The sequence below is a fragment of the Peromyscus eremicus genome, chromosome 5 (genome assembly GCF_949786415.1).
Source record: "Peromyscus eremicus chromosome 5, PerEre_H2_v1, whole genome shotgun sequence".
Lineage (NCBI taxonomy): Eukaryota > Metazoa > Chordata > Mammalia > Rodentia > Cricetidae > Peromyscus > Peromyscus eremicus.
Genome location: NC_081420.1, coordinates 40,992,281 through 41,014,650, shown reverse-complemented (window position 1 = coordinate 41,014,650; position 22,370 = coordinate 40,992,281). Strand labels below are relative to the sequence as shown.

General features: G+C 38.4%; 1 protein-coding gene across 1 annotated transcript; it reads right to left on the bottom strand.

The window, feature by feature from the left end:
* Positions 1-7,917: 7,917 nt before the first annotated feature.
* Positions 7,918-8,868, bottom strand: LOC131910460 (olfactory receptor 2B11-like). The gene has a single exon (XM_059262391.1). The coding sequence runs from the start codon at positions 8,866-8,868 to the stop codon at positions 7,918-7,920; it is 951 nt and encodes a 316-aa protein (XP_059118374.1).
* Between the last annotated feature and the right edge of the window lie 13,502 nt (positions 8,869-22,370).

The following is a 22,370-nucleotide window of genomic DNA, read 5'->3' as shown; positions in this document are numbered from 1 at the left end:
GAACTTACAGAGATCCGCCTGGCTCTGCCTCCCCAATGCTGGGATTAAAGGCGTGCGCCAACGTAGCCTGGCTAAGCTCTTGCTCTTTTAAGGCCTTTTGTAAATTTGCTTAGGCTGCTAAGAGGTGTCCTGCATTCCTATGGGCTAAAAGAATATCATCTATGTAATGGATAATATATACTTAGGAAAAGGTATCTCTGGTCTTGTTAACTTCTTGTGCCAAGAAGATAGTCTCCCCCTTGACAGACAGGCTCTCGCTGTTTCCAGTCTCCTGAGGGGGAGGCCTCTGTGGCCATGGACTCCAGCATAGCTTGTGTAAATAGAACTATGGGCCCATATTGAGCGCATGCAGTTTTTTCTTCCTTCAGTTGTTTAAATGGAATTAGAGCATGGCTTCTGACTAGATTCCCTTGAGCATTCCTTTGCTCTGTTACAGGGAACATCTGAAAACCCTGAACATCTTCGCCTTGGTTCGCAGCCTCCCTTAACTACGGTCTGTAAAGGAGAAACTTGTGCTGTGGACAGTGTACGCCATTGCCCTGGTGTCTTATGTACCACCACAGTCACTGAAGGTTTTTCTACTCTGACTGGTGGGTCTAATCCTGCTATTACAATAGGCGAAGGACTCTGAAATGAAGGATAAAGTCTCTCTGGTTCTGTCACTCGCAACTTCATTTCTTGTGACAAAGACTCTACCATCTCTTTAATTTTTTGTATTCCCTCGGTTCCTTTTGATTTCCCTTTACCTTCTCCACAGCCATAGACATTAAAGGTGGAAAATCTTCATTATGAGACTTAGCAGCCTCTTCCTCTAACTCCTCCAATTCTAACAACAGATCTGTAACAGGTTCTGTATACATAGACTCTTTAAAAGCTGGGTGAAAGGTCTAGTTTCATTTTCTCCGATTTTTTTCTCTGCCACTACAGGCTTTTCCTGTATTTTATCTCATTCATAAACTGTCTCTAATGAGTGTCCATAAACCTAATGTATCTGCCGGAACCTTCCCAGGTCCATACATATCATAGAAATCCTAGCCGGGCAGCGGTGGTGACGCACGCCTTTAATCCCAGCACTTGGGAGGCAGAGCCAGGCAGATCTCTGTGAGTTCGAGGCCAGCCTGGGCTATCAAGTGAGTTCCAGGAAAGGCTCAAAGGCACACAGAGAAACCCTGTCTCGAAAAACAAAACAAAACAAATAAACAAAAAATCTTGCAGCTTATTCCCTATCCTTTTATAAATCAGCTCACAGTCCCTTCTGCAGAGAACCAGGGCCATACATCCTCTATGAATTTCAGAAACTGGAGCAATTTTGGTTGTTCTACCTTAGCTCCTCCAGTGGGGAACACATCTTTAAGCATATGAGCAAAAAGCAGACAGCTATCACCTTAGCCCATTCTTCTCCCAAAAGTTACTCACCGCCCCCTTAATTTTGCAAGCTAAAATTCCTGGTAGTGTATGGTGATATTTCATTTGTACTAAAACGTGATTTTATTTGTATATTAATAAATAAAGTTGCCTGGGGGTCAGAGCTAATAGCAAGCCATAGCAGAAGCCGGTGGTGGTGGTGGCTCACACCCTTAATCCCGATCACATGACAGGCAGAGTCTGTGTGTTCAAGGATACAGCCAGCATGGAGACACACACCTTTAATCTCAATACCAACCATAGAGACCTAGAGGTCTGTATAGACAGGCAGTGACGAGGAGGTCATGTGGTTGGGTTTACAACCAATGAGAAGGCAGAACAGAAAGTCAGACACACAGGAAGTAGGTGTCTTGCTGAGGGGAAGGACGACAGTGGCAGCGAAGGGTAAGAAGGCCATTTTTAGTCTCAGCTCTCAGCTGCTGCTCTGACCTCTTGGGCTTTTAACTCTGCATTTGGCTCTGTGTTTCTTATTTAAATAAGACTGTTACATCTACAGTAGTGTCCTTCTTTACAGCCCCCAAGTCTCAGGTCCCTATTCACACACCACCTGCCGGTACCTGCTGGCACAGCCAAAACAGAGCCTGAGTGGGGAGTGATGATTAAGAAAAGACAGAGACATAAGATAGATTCGGGAGGACTGTCAGTGAACACTGCAGCCCTGAGTTTATTTCTCAGCCTGCTTATATACAACTTTAAGGCAGAGCAAATAATACAAAAGTTGCACTCAGAACAATGCTGACACACACAGCATAGGCAGATGCTGTCTTAAGAAGACCACATCCCTGTCCTGTCCTTGAGTCAGGAAACAGACAGTCTCGTTTTTGCCTACAATGTACCTCCTGCTGGCATCAGCAGCCTAGAATTGCGCACTTGGCAGAATAATATGTTCTCTCCTGGGCTTAATGTTACAATCTCATGGCTCCCGACAGTTGAGAAATATAAAAACTTAAGTCGTTTATCTAAAAAGATGTTTTTAGGTCTAAAAAGATATTTTTAGGATGGTAGTACAAGTTATGATAGAAGATGGTTTAGGCATAAAACTTTGGACTCACTAAGATAGGATAGATAATACAGTACTTTCTCTGAATTTGCCAAATACATGTGGACTAAACATTGTGAACGTAATTCTTACTTGGTAGTTGTTCTTATTGTATATAGTTTTACTATGTTGGAGTTAAAATCTTTCTTTTTTATTTGGACAAAAAGAGGGAAATGTGGGATATTTGTACACCGTGTGAAGATGTATTGCTGTGATTGGTGTAATAAAAAGCTAAACGGCCAATAGCTAGGCAGGAGATATGAGTGGGATTTCGAGGAAGGAAAAGGAAGAGAAGGAGGAAGATGTGGGAGATGCCAGGAGATATGGACAGGAAACAAGAGGTGCAAAATGGAAGAGAGGTAAGAGCTAGTTAGGAACAAGACTAAGCTATAGGCCAAGCTTTCATATAATTAATAAGAAGTCTCTGTGTCATTATTTGGGAGCTGACTGGTGGGACAGAAAAAGACTTGTTACACTTCCTTATCAAGGAAATTTTTCTTTACAACAGATAAAGGCCACTACATAAATCACAACCAATGGATACATCTATAAAATACCACCACATCTAAGGCTCAAGCAACATTGTGAGAAAGATTGTAAAGACAGAAAATTGGAGAGTTTGCTGTGAAATTGTTTCCTAGTAATTCCAGAAGCTACACTCATAAAATCTAACTTTCATGACTGCCTAAACATGAGCTGAACAAGGATGCTACAGTGGATGTGGGAAAGCCCACGAGGCCTCAACCCTACACGAAGAACTATAGGCAAAGGAATGTCGAGAGTGGGAGAAAAAGTCTTCTCTAGGGAAGAGCACATCCATTGATTATTCATTACCAAATAGTCAGCCCTGAAAACACACATATGAGTAAAATTATACAGACTGAGCAGGTTATATTTAGGAATATATATAGATGTGATAACAATAAAAAAAGACGTCAGAAATTTTAAAGAGAGAAAGGAAGGGTGTGTGGGAGGGTTTGGAGGGGAAAAAAAGGAAGAGAGAATTGGTGTAATTATGTTGTAATCTCAATTTTTTTCTAGGACTGGAAAGGAGGTTATCACAGGAAAACCAGCGAGTAGTATTAGGACAATACAAAAAAAAAAAAAAAAAGATAAAACTCAACACAAGAGAAAAAAGTACACTGAAGGCGAAACAATAGAGATGAAGAGAAGAGAAACTGGCTCCTGCTAACCGTAGAGTTCCAAGATAAAGTTGGAAAGAAAGAATCAGCATTTGGGTTGAGACGGGGAGGCCCGCAGCTCGAGGCCAGCAAATGTTCTTTGGTATAGTCTAAAAGGATGTGGGACCCCAAACAAGACAAGGCTAGTTCTCTACGTTGAAATTATTAAGAGAGGCACAGAGGTAAGAGAAAGAGAATGAGCGGCAATCTAGTTCGTACGTGGTGTCTTCTCGCCCTCTGGGGCCTGAAGTGTCTTCACACAATTCCTCACCGCATGCAGGCGTGGTTGTCAGGCCGTCCGGCAGCACGAGCCTGCGTCTGTGTGTGGCCCTCGCTCTGTGACATGCGTGCACCGCTGTCTCTGCAGACAGATGTCTGCCTCCTAGAATCCGGTGTGTCACTGCGCTTGACCGGTTAGCTGGGCCAGTCTCAGCATCATCCTGGGAGTCTTGCTCTGGAGCTGAGCGAGGTGTGAAGTCAGTTTTCTTTGCCTCTAGAGCCACCTAGAGGCCGACTCAACAGAGCTTCCCTTCTTTCTCTCCCTTCCTCCCTTTTTCTGTTTCTTTAAAGGTCTAGTAGAATTCTGCTGTGAAATCTGTATGGTCCTGTGTTGTTGTTGTTGTTGTTGTTGTTGTTGTTGTTGTTGTTGTTGTTGTTGTTGTATTTTAATCCAAAGGTTTTGTTTGCTTGTTTGGTTTCTGTTTCAATTTCTGAATTTGTTATGGGTCTGTTTAGGTCATTGATCTCTTCTGAGCATAACTTTGGTGGTTTGGATCAACGTAGAAATTCAGCCGTTTCTTTCAGATTTTCTAATGGAGTAAGTTTTTTAAGTATTTTATTATAATATTCTGATATTTTTATGTCTTTTGTAATGTTTCTATGCTCAGTTTTTAAAAAATATTTCTTTTAGTATTTGAGATTATAATGTAATTACGTTTCCTCTTTGCCATTCATCCTTCCAACTCCTTCCATATACACTTCCTTTCTCTCTTTCAAATCCATAGCTTCTTTTAAAATTAAATTTTGTTGCAAAAAAATATGTAGATGTACATATAATCCTAAATACATAAATACAACCTGCTCAGTCTGTATAATGTATGTGTATGTATATTTTCAGGGCTAAAGTGTAGCCGAATTTCTAAATGGTCTTATTAAATAAAAAACACAGAGCCAGAAATTTGGATTAAAGCCTAAGAGAGATCAGGGAAATAGGGAAAGTCACAAACTAACCTCATCTCACCAACTCCGAAGCTTCCAAAGAGCTTCCTGTCTACCCAGGCTTCATATGCCTTGCTGTTCTGCCCTCTCATTGGCTCTCTTAGCCCAGCTACCTCAATTCCTCTTCCTACACAGCTCTGTCACTGTCTGTCTGTCTGTAGACCTCCAGGTCTCTATGGTTGGCACTAGGATTAAAGACGTGTGTCACCACATTTGGCTCCGTTCCCTAGTGTGACCTTGAACACACAGAGATCCTGCCTGCTAAAGTATTAAGGGCATGTCCTGCCTGACTTCTGTGTTTACTTAAAATGGCTGGCCTTTTCCCCCTGATCTCCAGGCAAGTTTTATTTATTAACGCACAAATAAAATATCATCACATTTTAGCACAAATGAAATATCACCACACTGAAGTTCTGGTACAGGTGTGCCTTTCCCCGGGGAAGACTGTTGTTCCTCCTCCCAGCCTTCCTCAGTCTTTCATTCTGTTAATTGGGGTTGTCTTCTTTCTTCTTTCTTTCGGTTCATTGGGTCAAGTGTTTGTCAACCTTGATTATCTTCTCAATCTGGACACTAGAGAATTTTATTCAAACAAGAATCTAAATTCTGTTTATGTTCTTAGTCATTCTTTGTCTGTCAGTAATTATAGTGTCAATTTTTATCTTTATTGGGACCATAATTTTCCCGTCTGATTTTTAAATTCACTTTCCAATAGATACTTCAAAGTTTTTTTCCCTATGATGTCCTCACTACGTGAATCATATAAAAATTAAGTGAGAACGCTTTTCAATAAAATTTTTGTTGAAAATTTTTTAGACATTGTTTCCCTATATAGTCCCAGCTTGCTTGGAGCTTGCTATCACTCATTAGACCAGGTTGGTCAGGAATTAGTGATTATATTCCTACTTTTTCCTCCTGAGTGCTGGTATTGCCACCACATCAAGCTCAACATAGATTTTTATGCAGAATTCTCAAGATACTAATATAAGACACATTTGCTTACACGTGAGAAAATAGCATACTTCTAAAACTTGCATTTGAGAAATGTTCTTCAATATGTTTACTGAGAAATAACATCCAAACTTGAATTTTAATGTTTTGACACAATTCATCTCCAATTATACCCCTTTTATTGATTATAAGAGGTACACATTAAAGAGTTACTTACATGTTCAGGACAAAGTATATTCAGTAGAGAAAGAGAACAATATTGTGCTTAATGTGTAAAGTGCAATAAGTTATCATCTATTCATAAGTTATAACATTAATAAGATAAAGCAATTATCTAATGAATACTGACTTTAAAATTGTAAACACAGTCTTTAAAAAATATTAAAAATATTTACACAATCTTAAAAAACTATGCCTTAAAGTAGTCTATTTGCTACTATATTTATTACTACTGATTAGTGTTTCAAATACCTTGGGAGATATAATAAACTATTACAGACAGCTTTCTCTCAGCCCTCAGATTGTCATAATAGGCTACCTATAATTCAGCCCCAAAGTGAGGCTTTACTTCTCTCCCTGCCTGCAGCTCATCTTCTTTTTGTCTCTTCAGAGTCTGGGATTCGGTGTCTCCTAATGAGTTATTTTCTAAACTATACTGTTTTTTCTCTGATTCTTAGTAGACATGGCTATCTGTGGACCCAGTTAGCCTACTAAAGAATGAAATTTCTCTGTCTCTAACAGAAACCAAAGTGCAACATTCTTCCCCTGAAGTCTACAGGGAGAGGTGTATTGTACCCATGTGCATGTATGCTGTACATGCACAGACAATAAAGAATGTGTACAATAAAGCACAAGTTGAAAAGTGAGAGAATTTATCATTAGTAATAACTGGTTGGAATCAGTATATATTGTGTCTCAGGTTTGTTTTCTATTAGTAGATTTTTGTTGTTGTTGTTGTTTGGAAGAAAATAACGGTTGGAGTATGAAGACCTTACACACATTCTTGGTTGTTAGAGAAGCAAAGAAACATTTTCCTTAAAAAGAAGTTGAAAGATGACAGTGTTGTTATGGTAAGGTGCACAAAAGTATGAGACAATTACTTATTTATCTTGTTGATATTATTAATAAAATAACATATATCACCACACATCATCAATCTTTAGGCTTCATTTCCATGTAAAATTTCATGATTTGATAGTCAATTTACTTTAAATTTTTCTCTACTTTTTTATCCATTTTTCTCTGCTTTCCATTTTGCTCATCTATTTAACATCTCATTTCCCAAAAAACTTGCAATACTAAGAATTATGTAAATATTTCTAAGGATTTTAATCATCAGCTCTTCTTTCTGAAACCTAAAAAGACTGGCTTTAGCCAAATAACTCAAAAGAAAGGAATCCATCAAGATTTGTAGATGGCAAAAGTCAGAAATTTTAAGTATTTTCTTCTTAAAAGATTAGTGGATGTGTGGTTGACAGTTTACAAAATGTGAGATAACAACTCACTTGATCTTGCTGGTAATTCATTAAATAGTTAATTCTTTTTTTTCCCCCAAGACAGGGTGCTTTTATGTATCTCTGGCTGTCTTGGCACTTACTATGTATACCAGGCTGTCCTTGAACTCACAGAGATCCATCTATGACGTGCCTTCCAAGTCCTGGGACTAAAGGCATGCACCATTACACCCAGTTATGAAATAGATAATTCTTGAATAGAAATTTAAGCCTTGGTAAACAGCAAGCTAAATTCTTTTTACTTATTTTCCAAAATGACATTAAAAATTTATATATTTTTGTTGTTTTGAGTCATCCTCATTGTTGTTGTGGTTACTATTGCTGTAGCTTGACAAAACTGATCAGTAAGCATTTATTTATTGCCAATTCCTTAGGTTTCTACAACAGATCTCTAGACAGATACAAAGCAACTTAGTTAAGTGGCTGTTTTCATGCTCATGCAAACTGCGGACAAATTAGGCTTAGAGTTTACAATGAGTGAAGAAATCATAGCAGTATGATGGAAAGATATACGTAGATAGAACAGAGCTAATGGATGCTAAAAAGATAATGTTAGAACTGAAGCCACAAATGCAGAGGAAGGGTCTAAAAGTTAGGTTTGCTCTGTTCCCCTGTGATACAATGAGACAAGAAGCCTCCTCATCGCTCCTTTCATGTCCTTATTCCTCAAAGTATAGATAAAGGGGTTAAGCATAGGAGTCACCAAACTGTAGAACAGAGACAGAAGTTTGTTCTTGTCCTGGGAATTAGAAGATGAGGGTTGTACATACATGCTGATTACCGGTCCATAGAAAAGAGACACGACAACAACATGAGAACCACATGTATTAAAGGCTTTCTTCTTGCCCTCTGAGGAACGAATCCTAAGCACAGTAGCCACAATGAACCCATAGGAAACAAGGATAAGTGACAAGGGAACCAGGGAGTAGAAAGTCCCTACAATGGAGAGCATAGCTACGTTGAATGCAGTGTTAGCACAGGACATCTTGATCATCACTGGGACCTCACAGAGAAAGTTGTCTACTTTGTTGTTTCCACAAAGTGGCAGCTTGACAGTGAGGGTTGATTGAAGCAACGAGTTAGCCAAACCACTCAGCCATGCCATGGACACCAGGAGGATACACAGTTGCTGGTGCATGATGGATGGGTACCGTAGGGGCTTGCATATGGCAATGTAGCGATCCAAAGACATCACAGCCAGGAGGATGCACTCTGTAGCCCCCAGGAAGTGAAAAACATAAAACTGTGTCACACAGCCTCCATAGCTGATAGATTTATCTGGGCCCCAAAGATTCAGAAGCAGCTGAGGGATGGTGGTTGTAGTAAAACACAGGTCCAAGAAGGAGAGGTTAGAAAGGAAGAAATACATTGGGCTGTCCAGTTGGGGGTCTATCCTGGATAGAACAATAATTGAGATATTTCCCAGCATTGTGCAGACATAAGCAACAAGCACCATTATGAAGAGGGGCATTTCCAGCCATGGATGGTTGGAGAAACCCAAAAGAATGAAGATCTTTGGAGCACTTTCATTGCCTAGATTCATTACTTTTGTTGACTGGTGAATTCAAGTGAAGGTGAAGACTTGTATTTTAGTATGGAATTTCTATGACAGTCAAGATATGGAGTTAAATAAAATAACATGAGTTATTAAGAGACTTTTCTTGGAATGTCATTTCACAGAACTGATTTAATATTTGAAAGCATGAAACAAATATTGCCTTTTGTTACCACCAAGAGAAAGATTAATGATTCTATACATTTAAGCAAGAATTACAATACAGCATATTTTAATAGAATAATAGACAAGTAAAGAAAAGGTTAGATGATCTTATGTGAGCTAGAAGAATAAGGATAATAAATGGATGATCTAAAGAATGCCTAGGAACCACTCATGTTGACTTACCTCATGTTAAATTCTAACATCTGTGATCTACTTACCTTCACCATGCTCTAGTTAGATTAAAGGTCAGTTTAGATGAGTTCAGAGTTCATAGAAACAACAAATATTGCTCTACTCTCCAAACTTTTAACTGACTTACCAATTTAAATTTAGGCTATAAAGTCAAGCATTTCACTAAGAGGAAATGATCTCTTGAAATAAATTCAGAGCTTGAAAAAAAAAAAAGGTAAAATAATTCATCGCAAATCCTAGAGATGAAATGTTATTAAAGCAACATGACTTATCAGCATACTATGAGTACATTAGTGAGTTTCACATTGTGAGTTGTAATCTGTAATACATTTAGACAGTTGTGCATTATTTTTTGTCTACTTATTTAGTTATAAGTCCATTATACATAAGAACACCTTTTCTCCCTCCAGCCCTCTCCATCCTGCCTTTCTTTCAGTCATATATTTTGAGACATGGTCTTACTCTGCAGGCTAGGCTTTTTTGAAACTCACCATATAGCTTTGGCAGGCTCAAATATGTGATGAGATTCCTATCTCAGCTTCATCAATGTTGTGGTTGCAGGCATGGACCACAACATTCATCTGCTTTTTAATGTGCAATATTTAATGCAATATCTCTTCTAGTTGCATCCAAATACTATCAGTTCTCTTCCTCTCATAATGTCTGCATTTTCTTTCCTTCTATTTTTTTTAATTTCTCAGATCATCTCACTTGAATCTAATATTAAGGCCTTCAACATTTTAATATTTGTGTACATTTATTTTAATTAGCAGAAATACTAAGGCAAGGAGGATCCCTGGACTACCTTAAAAATGCATTTCAATGTTGTAAATTATAAAGGTTCTTGTTAGTATCAAAATGTAATTTATGCATACATTCTTTAATATGCAAATTTGCACAAAGAATTCATAGCATGCAGAGTTATGCAAAACTTACATCAAATCAGAGGAATAATCTCCACCCATATGAAACACCTACCTTGAATTAATGTTGACTTTTTGTGGTGGTACCTCACTTTCTTGTAAATGTGAATATTGGTCTTTTTATCAGAATTCAGTGTTAATAGTAGATAAGCATTGACTACTCCCTCTGTCTAGAGTGGCTTTATATAACATAAATCCTTAATATTTGATATGAAAAATCAGAAGTATTTTAAAGTGAGGAAATATATTTTACTCTGAAAAGAAAATAACTGAGGAAGGACTTGGTGATGTGGCTTCGGGGTAGACACTTTGCCCTTCTGCACCAGGCCTTGGGTTTGAGTCCTGGCACCACAGAAAACAAACAAAGCAAAGGAGGGGCTTTTGTGCCTTATAAAGCCCTGAGACTTCGCTCTCCGTGTAGATAATGAATCTCAGTGGAAATTTCTTGGCAAAAGACACCATAGAAATTCCCCTTGTGGGTACCTTCCCATGATTTTCTTGTGAAAATAAAATGAAATAATAAATTTTAGCATGTGTTGTGGGACTAAAATGGTTTTTAAAAACAAACAAGCATTTCTTTAAAAATCTCAGAAAATTGTCATGGCTTATGAGAAAAACTTTAGAATTATTATGATGTCAAGATCTAGCTTTCTTTTATTTATATTTTTCTCAAGGTTTTATTCTTGAAATTCCCACAGTGCTAATATCATCTTAGTTCTTTGTAGCAATGGACAAGGCCAATCCATTCCAATATGATTTTTAATAAACTAAAAGCTGTTGTCTTTAAATATTTCTTTCATAATATCCTAGCATGTTATAGACTTTTTATTTGATCTTATTTTGATGATCTTAAAATTATTAATTAAAAAAAACACTCTGGTATGCAATGGATAGTACATTAGACTCCTAAAAGTTAAAAACATTATCTCATTTATGTATATTAATGTTTCAATCATCTGCTAAATTAGTCAATATTAACTATCAGTATGTATCAACTGTTCTTTTTAATACTTCAAATAAACACTGAATATCAACGTCCCCAAACTTTCTGTGATTAAATATATTCTAATACAGGAAATAGTTGTGTTTATTCTCACTATATTGAAAGATTGAGTTCTAGAGTGACATAGGTGTAATTTAAATAATTTTAAATAATTTACAATGATAAAAATATTTTTAATTGGGGCATCATTTCATATAACCCTTTCTGACCTTGAATTCTTGAACCTCCTGCTTCTACCTTCCAATTTCTGGGATTACTTGGTGTGTCACTCTGGATGGACTATCATTTGGTTTGTAACATGGATCCCAGATGTTTAAAAGTGTAAATCCTAAAGACTTTGAACAATAGATTTCTGTGTGTGAGTTTGTGTGTGTAGGTTTGTGTGTGTGTGGGTTCGTGTGTAGTGTATACCTGTGCAAACATGCACATACCAATTGGATATTCAATAGCAGACCCTGAAGAGATACTTACAAGTAACATTATACAGATTAAGCAGGTTGCATTTTATATATTAAGGAATATACATGTATATACATATATGTACATATATATGTATATGTAACAAAAATTAAGTTCATGAAAAAGAGGCCATGAATTTAGAAGACAGTAAGGAGTATATGGGAGGTCTTGGAGGGAGAAAAGGGAAAAGTGAAATGATATAATTATACTATAATCTCAAAAAAAAAGAAAAATAATAAACAACAATACATCTTTTTAAAGTTAGTTCTTTGAAAGATTAACAAGACACATGGGGTTAGAATGCATCATCTGCCAGCTGGGTGGGTAAGGGATAGATCCACATGGCCTCCCCAAAGCTATTAGTCCTTGCTATGACCTTAATATTTTTGTATGGTAACCAGCCAATACTCAATGAATAGTTTGCTGAACTAGTGTAGAACGTGGAATCAAACTTCCAGTTTCATAGGGACCAGTGAGTATCACAGGACTAGCTCTTCATCCCAAGTGGCTCCAGAGATCAGTGCAGGGCCACAGCTTTGGAAGGCCCTAGGTCCACTGAGAAACCGAGGCTATGGCTTCAGTATCTCACAGGTCAGGATTGGTCTGGGATTTTGACTTTTAAGGTTTCAGGAGTCGTTTCAGGGCCAGAAATCTGTATTCTTGAGTCTCAGAGGTTGTTTGGGGCCTACTGGAAACCACAGCTTCCAGTGAGTACACAGATGCCAGTGGGTCTGATACTTGTTTTATCCCTAGAGTGTTCGCAAAAGCCAAGGGATGATGAGGGTTTTTAACCTCCAAAAGTCCATTGACAACCAACACCAAGCATAACCAATACCCATAGCTAAGCATGAAGAGATCCCTGGGGAAGAGTCATAAAAACAAAACATCCAATAGACTAGGAAGAAGAGAAGAGAAGGTCAAAACTGAAAGATAAATACACTCCAACATATGTGCAAAATTTAACAAACTCAAGAAATACGAAACAATTATATTCATGACACATCCCCAAATGACCAACTCTCATATAATGGAATGCAAAACTACAGAGATAACTGAAATGTCTATGAAAAACTTCAGTCTTCCTTTTGAAAAGAATTGATGATCATATAGAAGATTCAAACAAATAAATGAATTAAGAAAATCTATTCAAGACCTCTACAAGACAGTCAAAGTGAGTATAATAGTGAGTAACTTGGAAACAAAAGTTCAAAATATGGCCCCATCTACACCCTCTCCCCAACCAACCAGATGGAGTCCTACATCCAGTACCCTAGTCTAGTCTGGCCACCCCCTCCTGCGTCAAAGCTGACCTCTAGACTTCTGGCAGGAACCTCCTACCTGCCACCATGCACAGGTCCCATTTGCACTGCTTTCAACCTCTCTACACAGCAAGATTTCCATCTCCCTTTCTAAGGTCTAGTCTGATGAGTCTCCCTGACCTCCCCATCCTTGCTTTCTCCCCACCCATCTGGTCTAGCTTAGGTTCTATGTACAGCCTAGTCTGCCCTCTACTGCCTGTATCACAAATGATCTCTAGACTTCAGCAAGGACTCTCCCTACCCATCCCCAAGCCCACAGTCCCTTCCCAAGCCATATCCAACATGTCTACTAAGCTAGATCCACCCCTATACTTCAGGCTTGGACCAGTAAATGTATCTCATACACAAGCCCAGTGCCCTCTGTCTACCTGAGTTCATTCCACTGAAGCCATTTGGAGTCTCTAAGCTCAACTTGTTCACACATACTGTCTTCTGTCCATAAATGTGTCCATAACAGACTTAGAACTAACAAAAGAATGCATATGCCCAGATATCATTGCAAAAATACCAACACTATAAAAGATCAAGCCAGTATTTACTCTCTGAATCCTGCCAGTCCTGTAGATCTGTTTGCCAATGATAATTGCCTAGATAAACTCCAGAACACAAAATTTAAAAAGAGCAATCAAACTTCATCAAAGAATTCAAGATATTTAAAGAACACACACACACACACACACACACACACACACACACACACACAGCTCAATGAAATTAAGGAGAAAGAACTTAAGAAGAATAAACATTTGAGTGATAATGAAGAAAACACAGCATAAGGTTGATGGAAATGATGAAGACAATTGAGAACTTGAAAATGGAATTCAATGAAGAGACAGAAGCATTGATGAGGACTCAAGCTGAAATGAAGATGGAATTAAAAACCCAATATCTCAACTCGAAAACCAAAAGAAAGCCTTACCAGTGGAATCAATCAGGTGACGGTAGAAAATCAGGACTCAAAGACCAAGTAGAGGAGTTAGATCAAATAAGTAAGGACTATGAAAAAAATTAAACATAGGAAAGGAACATAATGTAGGATATCATGGGGGGGAAACCTTCAAACTATAGGCATAGATGAGAGAAAAGAATCTTGAGTGACACACCCATACAGATACAAGAATCACACAAAACACCAATTAGGCAAAAACAGAAAAGAAACCCCAATGGCAAATCATAGTTAAAACACTAAATACACACAAAGAAAGTGTATTGAAAGCTGCAAGAGAAAGATTGCGAGTCACATATAATGGAAAATCCATCAGAATAGCAACTGACTTCTCAATGGAAAGTTTGAAAGCCAGAAGAGCCTGGAGCAATGAATGCACTCGAGTCCAAAAGACTATGATGGCCAGCCTAGACCTATATACCCAGCAAAACTATCTGCCATAATTGAAGAGAAAAAAAACTTTTCCGTGGCGTCCATATTTGGTTAGAGCCTCTGGCTCGCCCCTGGAAGGTCCAGAAAAGCCCATTCCTGCCTCTTTCTCTCCAAATCTCGCCTGCTCAGAGATTCTCTGAACAAAAGAAAGGCGCCAAAAGCCCAGTTCTGCATTCTTGGCGGCTACTGCGGCTTTCTCTCCTTAAGTTGACAGCCACCCAAGGTCCTGTCTGCGTGCTCTGCTTTTGACCATGCTCGGGCACAAACCCAGCTTGTGGCAGACACATCATCATCTCTCACCTACATCTCTCACGGTCGATAAAGCTTTCCAGCCCTGGCTTGGGTGCTCAACTTCTGTGGGACTGGAGAACCCACCTGAGAGTTGCTTTGATCTCAATAAACCTGATGTTATACTTTTCCAATTCAGCTTGATCTAACTTACTGTATTGGTGGAGAAACTTATTGGGAGGGGCAGAAAATGTATTAATAAACAGCCTATAAAATTTCTGTGCAACAAACCAGGTGGTGGTGGCCCATACCTGTAATCCCAGCACTTGGGAGGCAGAGGCAGGTGGCTCTCTGTGAGTTCGAGGCCAGCCTGGTGTACAAAGTGAGTTCCAGAACAGTCAGGGGTACACAGAAAAACCTGTATCAACCACCAACCCTCAAAAGAAAAAGAAAAAAAGAAAAAGGAAACAAAATGCATCTATCTGCTGTCTATAAGAAACACATCTTGGGTGGGATATGGTGGCAATAACCTTTCATCCCAGCACTAGGGAGGCAGAGGCAGTGAGTCTGAGGCCAGCCTGGTCTACATAGCAAGCTTTAGGATGCCAGGACTCTGGGGGAGAAAGAGAGAGAGACAGAGAGAGAGACAGAGAGAGACAGACAGAGAGACAGAGACAGAGAGACAGAGATAGAGACAGAGACAGAGACAGAGAGAGACAGAGACAGAGAGAGACAGAGACAGAGAGAGACAGAGAGACAGAGACAGAGAGACAGAGACAGAGAGAGACAGAGACAGAGAGACAGAGACAGAGAGAGACCCTGTCAAAAAAAGAAAGGAAGGAAGGTAAGAAAAAGAAAGAAAGAAGAAAGACACACGTCTTTGCTTTAAAGATGACGGTCTTAGAGTAAAAAGTCGGACAAAGGCTCCAATTAAATGGAATCAGGAAGCATGAAGGTATCACTATCCCATCATCTGACAAAATAAACTTCAAAATAAAACTAATCAGAAGAGATAAAGAAGGACACTTTATTCTCATCAAAAGAACAGTTAACCAAGAAGACATTACTATCCTAAATGTATATGCACCAAACTCTGGGATACCCAGTATCATTTAAAAAAAACAAAAACAAAAACAAAAAATCAAAACCAAAAAAAAAACTTCTTATTGCATTTAAAGACACACATTAACATCAATCCACATTAATACTAGGTGATTTTATACCCCACTTTCTCCAACAAGGATGTCATCTAGAAAAAAAAACAGAGAAATATCAAAATTAATTGACAACATACATCAGATAGACTTAACATTGTCTACAGAATATTTCACCCAAATACCAAGAAATACACGTTCTACTCAGCAGCACACAGAAGCTTTCTAAAATAGAGCACATCCTGGGACACAAAACAAATACCTACAAATTAAAAAACATTTGAAATCATTCCATATATATTATCTGATGAGAATACAATAAAACTTAAACATTTACAACAAATAAATCTCTAATAAGTTCTCAAACTCATGAAAATTAAACAACTCCTTACTAAAAAAAAAGAATGGTGTAGCTTGAGTTTTCCTGCCTTGCCCACAGTCAGGACAAATCTCTATCACCTGCCAGTCCCACAGCCACTCAGACCCGACCAAGTAAACACAGAGACTTATATTGGTTACAAACTGTATGGCCGTACCAGGCTTCTTGCTAACTGTTCTTACAGCTTATATTAATCCATTTCTATAAATCTATACCTTGCCACATGACTCATGGCTTACCAGCATCTTCACATGCTGTTTCTCATCATGGCGGCTGGCAGTGTCTCTCTGACTCAGCCTTCCACTTCCCAGCTTTATTCTCCTCCTTGTCCCGCCTACACTTCCTGCCTAGCCAATGGCCAATCAGTGTTTTATTTATTGACTAATTAGCAACACATTTGCCATACAGAACATCCCACAGCAGAATGGGTCAAAAAAAAGTCAAGAAAAAAATTAAAAATCCTGGAACTAAAAATATGAAAATATAAATGCAACACAACCAAACCTCTATAAAATATTGAAGTCAGTCCTACGAGGGAAATTTACTGTTCTGAGTACCTACATTAAAATTAGTAAGAGCACAAATAATCAATTAATGATGCGACTCAAGAATTTGGAAAAAAGAAAAAAACAAACCCAAATCCAGTAGATGGAAAAAATAATAAAAATCAGAGCAGAAATTAATGAACTGGCAGTTCTAAGAGGCAAATTCAGCAAACTAAGAGTCTACATTAAAAAAAAACTGAAGACATCTTATACTATTAATTTAACAACACACCTGAAACCTATAGAAAAACAAGAAGAAATAATACTTAAAATAAGTAGATAGAAAGAAATACTCAAACTTGAGTCTAAAATCAATGAAACAGAAAAAACATCCAAAGAATCAATGAAACAAAGAAATGGCTCACTGATAAAATCAAAAAATTTGGCAAATCTTAAATTAACCAAACTATGGAGAGAGAATATCCAAATGAATAAAATTATAGATGAAGAAGGAAATATTATAACAAACATCAAGGAAATTCAGAGAATCATAAGAACATATGTATGTATATATGTGTGTCTAAATATATATATCACCTGAGGGAGCCCAGCAAGCACATGGTACAGATACATACATGCAGGCAGAGCACCCACACATATAAAATAATAAAATAAATAAACCCTTAAAAGTTTCCTAACCAAAAAACCTCAGTGCCAGGTGAATTCAGCACATAATTCAACCAGACCTTCAAAGAATCAGTGCCTGTAATCCTAAAATTATTCCAAAAAAATATAATTTAAAGGAATATTTTATAATTATTTTTACAAAACCACTATTATATTGATAACAAAATGACATAATGACCCAACAAAACGGATGATGTGCAGGCTAGTGTTATGCCACCTTGCCACATAAACTAGAGTTATCTGAAAGGAGGGAAACTCAATTGAGAAAATACCTCCATGAGATCCAGATTTTAGCCATTTTTTAAATTAGTAATTGATTCTGGAGGGCCCAGCCCATTGTGGTTCTATAAGAAAGCAGGCTGAGAAAGCCATGGGGATCAAACCAGTGAGCAGCACCTCTCAATGGCTTCTGCATCAGCTCTTGCCTCCAGATTCTTGCCCTGCTTGGATTTCTGTCCTGACTTCCTTCAGTGATGAACAGCAATATGGAAATGTAAGTCAAATAAACTCTTTCCTCTCTAACTTGCTTTTTAGTCATGGTGTTGTTGTTGCAGCAGTAGAAACCCTAAGACAAGTTGGTACCAGGAGTAGGGTATTGCTGTGACAGACCTGACTGTGTTGTTTGGGGGAGGATTGGGGAAGGACTTTGGAACTTGGGGATAGAAAAGCTATTGAGTATTGAGAGCTCAATAGGTTGTTTTGAAATTCATAGATAAATGGATCATACTAAAAAATTCATCCTGACTAAGATATCCCAGATCCCAAAAGACAACTGTGGTATGTATTCTCTTAATGTGGACGTTAGCTTTTAAGCCTTCAATAGGCATGCTAATATCTGAATAACCTCAGAGGTAAGGTATAGAGTAAGGAATTTGAATGGAGGGAAGGATCTACCAATGAAGGGAAAATAGAATATATAGCCAGAGAGAAACAAAGGAGGAGACTGGAACTGGAGGATTAAACTAGAAGGGGAAGAAGAGGAGGTAAGGCAAGGAATATGGGGAGGGATAGATAACACTAAGCGCCATTTGAAGGTTTATATGGAAACCCACAAAGGTAGAAGATTCATGAAATATATACATATATTAAAGAAATCTAAATGGAATCACCAAATAACAGGGACAGAAAGGCCCCCCAAAGACATCTCTAGCCACCAAGTGAAACCTCCAGAGTCAGGAATGGGTTATATCTGAATGAAAAAAAAAAGAAATAAAAAGGAAAGGAAAGGACATGAGTGTTCCTAGGTATGATGGAGGTTAAAATTTACTGTAGATAAAATGTAGAGCATAGCCAGAGGCAGAGATATCTGGCAGAGTCCAGACTGGACATAACCAGACTGAGCTGGGCCATGTGGGGAGATGTGGGGGGAGTGAAGAGAGAAGAGAGGGAACCAGGTGCATCAGCCAAGAGGCCAAAGGTACAAAGAGGGCAGGTAGTCAAAATGTCTGGATTACATAGGGAAGATCTTCTAGGGGAAGGGCAGCACGGCCCCTGGCTGAAGAGTACAGCATAGAGGGTGGGATGTGCCAGCCATACCTTGTACAGGTAGAGACTGAGGGATGCTGGGAGAACCTAGAGGCCAAGTCTGCTTTGATATGTTAAACAGGCATCTTGGTCTTTAGTCTAGAGTTTGAAACTTAACAATATCTAATTGAGTTATTGCCCCAAAAGGCTCCATAGAAACCCCCAAATAACTCACGCTGTTGCCAAGGCTATTAGTTAATATCCACAAACTGACAGTAAGGCCCTCTAGCTGAAGCCAACACCCACACATCTCATTGAACATGCAGAGGTCAAGCTGATGCCTACCTAGAGCCTTCACCCCTACTGAATAGTGTTAATAGTACAGGAAAGTACTCTGCACACTACCAGATTGGAAAGGTAAGCACCACTCAGCTACAAAATCTTCAATCTACAGTGGTGACATGCCTGCATAATACTTCAATAGTGGCTCAAAAGATGTAGGAAAGATTCATGCTACACTAACTCATGACTGACTGATTGGATTTAAGGCCCAGTCCATGAGATGGAACCTATAACTGACATTGCTCAGGTGGTCAAGTATCTGAGACTAGATAAGCCATGGTCCTAGGGGAAAACCAAATACTATTGTTCTGCTAAAGGTACATAGCAATAAAATGATTCTAAATGATATTCTGCTATATCCCAAGAAAAGTGTCTCACTCAGCCTTCATCAGAGACACTTCCTCCTGCAGTAGATGGGAACTAATACAGAGATCCACAACTGGACAATGTGCAGAGAGTGAAAACCTCGGAACACTCAGTCCTAAATTGGATGTCTCCATCCAATCTCTCCCTTCAGGGCTCAGGGAACTGTGTGGAAGAAGAAACAGAAAATTGTATTAGCCAATGGGGAGAGAGACACCAAGGAAATAGTGTCTTTCAGACACACCATAATTGATTGACATTTGAACTCAGCATGCATAGGGTTGTACATATCCAAACCAGATAAGATCAAAGTACCGAGATGGGGATATAACACGAGGTCCCATCTCCAACCAAGAAGCTGTCTCCAATTAACAATCTCTCACAAAGGAAAACCATAGTTTCTCCAAGCAAGTCTCACTGGATATACAAACCACACTTAATGTCAGGCCCCATGCTCAGCAGTAGATGGCCAACATGAAACAAGCTCAAAGGTATTTTTGGAGATTCTTTTGTCTCCTGTTGCTTTGTTTGGGCATTTTTTTAAGCTTACTGATCTTTTGCTTGCATATTGTGGTTTCTGATTTTGAGTCTTTATGGGTTTTGTTGTTGTATGTGTGTGTATCTGCTGTGCACACATTTTTTGTATTCTTTCTTAGTTTCTTTTTGTTGGTGTTGTTTGTTAACTTGTTCATTTTGTTTTTAGCCTTGTTTGTCTTTTTTATTTGCCTGTTTGTTTTAAGAGAGAGAAAGAAGGTATGGAATTGGAAGAATAAGAAAAAGTCTGGAAGGAGATGAAAAAGGGGAAATCGTGATTCAAATATATTCTATGAAAACAACTTATTTCTTATTTTAAAATTAAATTAAAAATATTTTATCTTACTCAAGTCAAGATCAATAAAACAAATGCAGCACATGAGTTAGGGAATGAGGAAAAGGAACATTTATTCATGGCTGGTAGGAATACTAATTGGTACAGGTATTATATAAGTCAGTGTGGAGGTTCCTCAAAAAGCTGAAAATCTACCTACTTCAAGATTTAGCTATACCACTTTTGGGCATATACCCAAAGGAATATATATATATATATATATATATATATATATATATATATATATATATATTACTACAAAGATACTCATCCATGCTCATTGCTTGTCTAGTCATAATAGCCAAAAGTTAGAAAAAGCCTAGATATTCATCACAAAACTGTGGCAAACATACAAAAATGTGATACACTTACAGAATGGAAGGTCACTCAGCTGTTCAGAAAAAAAATCATGAAATTACCATATAAATGGATGGCACTAGAGATAGTCATCCTTGGTTAGGTAACTCAGACCCAGAAAGACAATTCTGTGTCTTTTATGTAGATGTTCACATCTAAGCTTTAGATATGCGTGTTTCCATCCATAAAGCCACAGAGGTTAGGTAGATAGTTAGGTACCAGTGTAGAGGAAAGGATCTTCCAGAAAACGGGAACTAGAATATATTTGTGTTCAAAGAGATGAAGAGGAAAGCAGAATAATCAAGTTAAAATGGGAAGGGATCGGAGGAGAGGGTAGAGGAGGGAATACACAGAGGGACAGCCAATACTAAAGGTCTTTTGAAAAGCCATATGGAAACCTGCTTCAGTAGAAGCTTCCTGTATATATTTGTAAAAGGAATTTAAATGGAGTTGCCATATAACGGAGAAGATAATGCCCCAGCTAGAAATCTTTTGTCACCAAGTAAAACCCCCAGTGCTGGGAATGGGTTACTTCTTGTTAAGCAGTTGGTCAAAGGGGTCCCATAGAGCAACCTGAATGTCACAGGCTATTGCCAAGGCTATTGGTTACTCTCTAAATCTGATGCTAAAGGTCTATTGCTGAAGACAACAGTTATTTGTGTCATTGAACACAGAAAAATCTAGCTGGTACCCAATTAGAAATTTCATCCCTACTGACTAGCATTCATGGTGCTGGGAAGAACTTTGCACACTATGGGAGAAGTAATTATTAGTATCAGCGAGATACAAACCTTGTAGCCTAAAATAGTGACCTATCTGAAAGCTATACTGCTGTAATAGTTGCCCAAATGTTATGGAAGTAATTCTATTTGATTGTATCTAAGGGCCACACCATGGGATGAAACCCATGACTAACGCTGCAAAGGTGGCAAAGACCCTGTGACTAAATAGCACATGGGCCTCAGGATAATAGCCTACTCCTATCATTCTGTTAAATGAACAGACCCAGAAACTGACTCCTCATGACATTATTACTATACCCATACATCAATGCCTCACTCAACCATCAGCAGAGAAGCGTCTTCTTTCAGTAGATGGAAATTAACACAAAGATCCACAAAGGGACAATGAAGAGAGTTAGACACTTTAAAACACTTACTCCTAAACAGAATGTCTTTATCAAATCCCTCTCCTCAAAGCTCAGAGATCTGTGTGGAAGAGGAGGCAGAAGGATTGTAAGAACAAAAGGTGGTGAATGACTCACGAAAACAGTGTCTTCCAGACACAACAGGACTGATACATATATGAACCCACAGAGACTACAACAACATTCACAAGACCTATACAAGGTCAAACCAGAAAAAAAAATCTTATCACTGAGAAGGGTGAGCCCACAAAGACCTACTCTTAACCATGAAGCTTTTTGCAATTGACATCTGCTGGGAAAGTGATAGTCCATTTTCTCCAATAGAGTGTCACTGCTTATATCAACCACACACAGTCCAGGCCCTATGCCCAGGAGTAGTACCAACACACAATAGACCCCAGGTTTTTTGTTTTGTTTTGATTTTTGGTATTGTTTTGTTTGATAATTTTTGTCTTTGTTTTCTGTATTGTTTTTGTTTTTTTTGAGAAAGGCAACATGAAGTTGGGTGGGTAGAAAAGTAAGGGAGATATGGCAGGAATTGGGAGAGGGAAAAATATGAACAAAATATATTACAGGA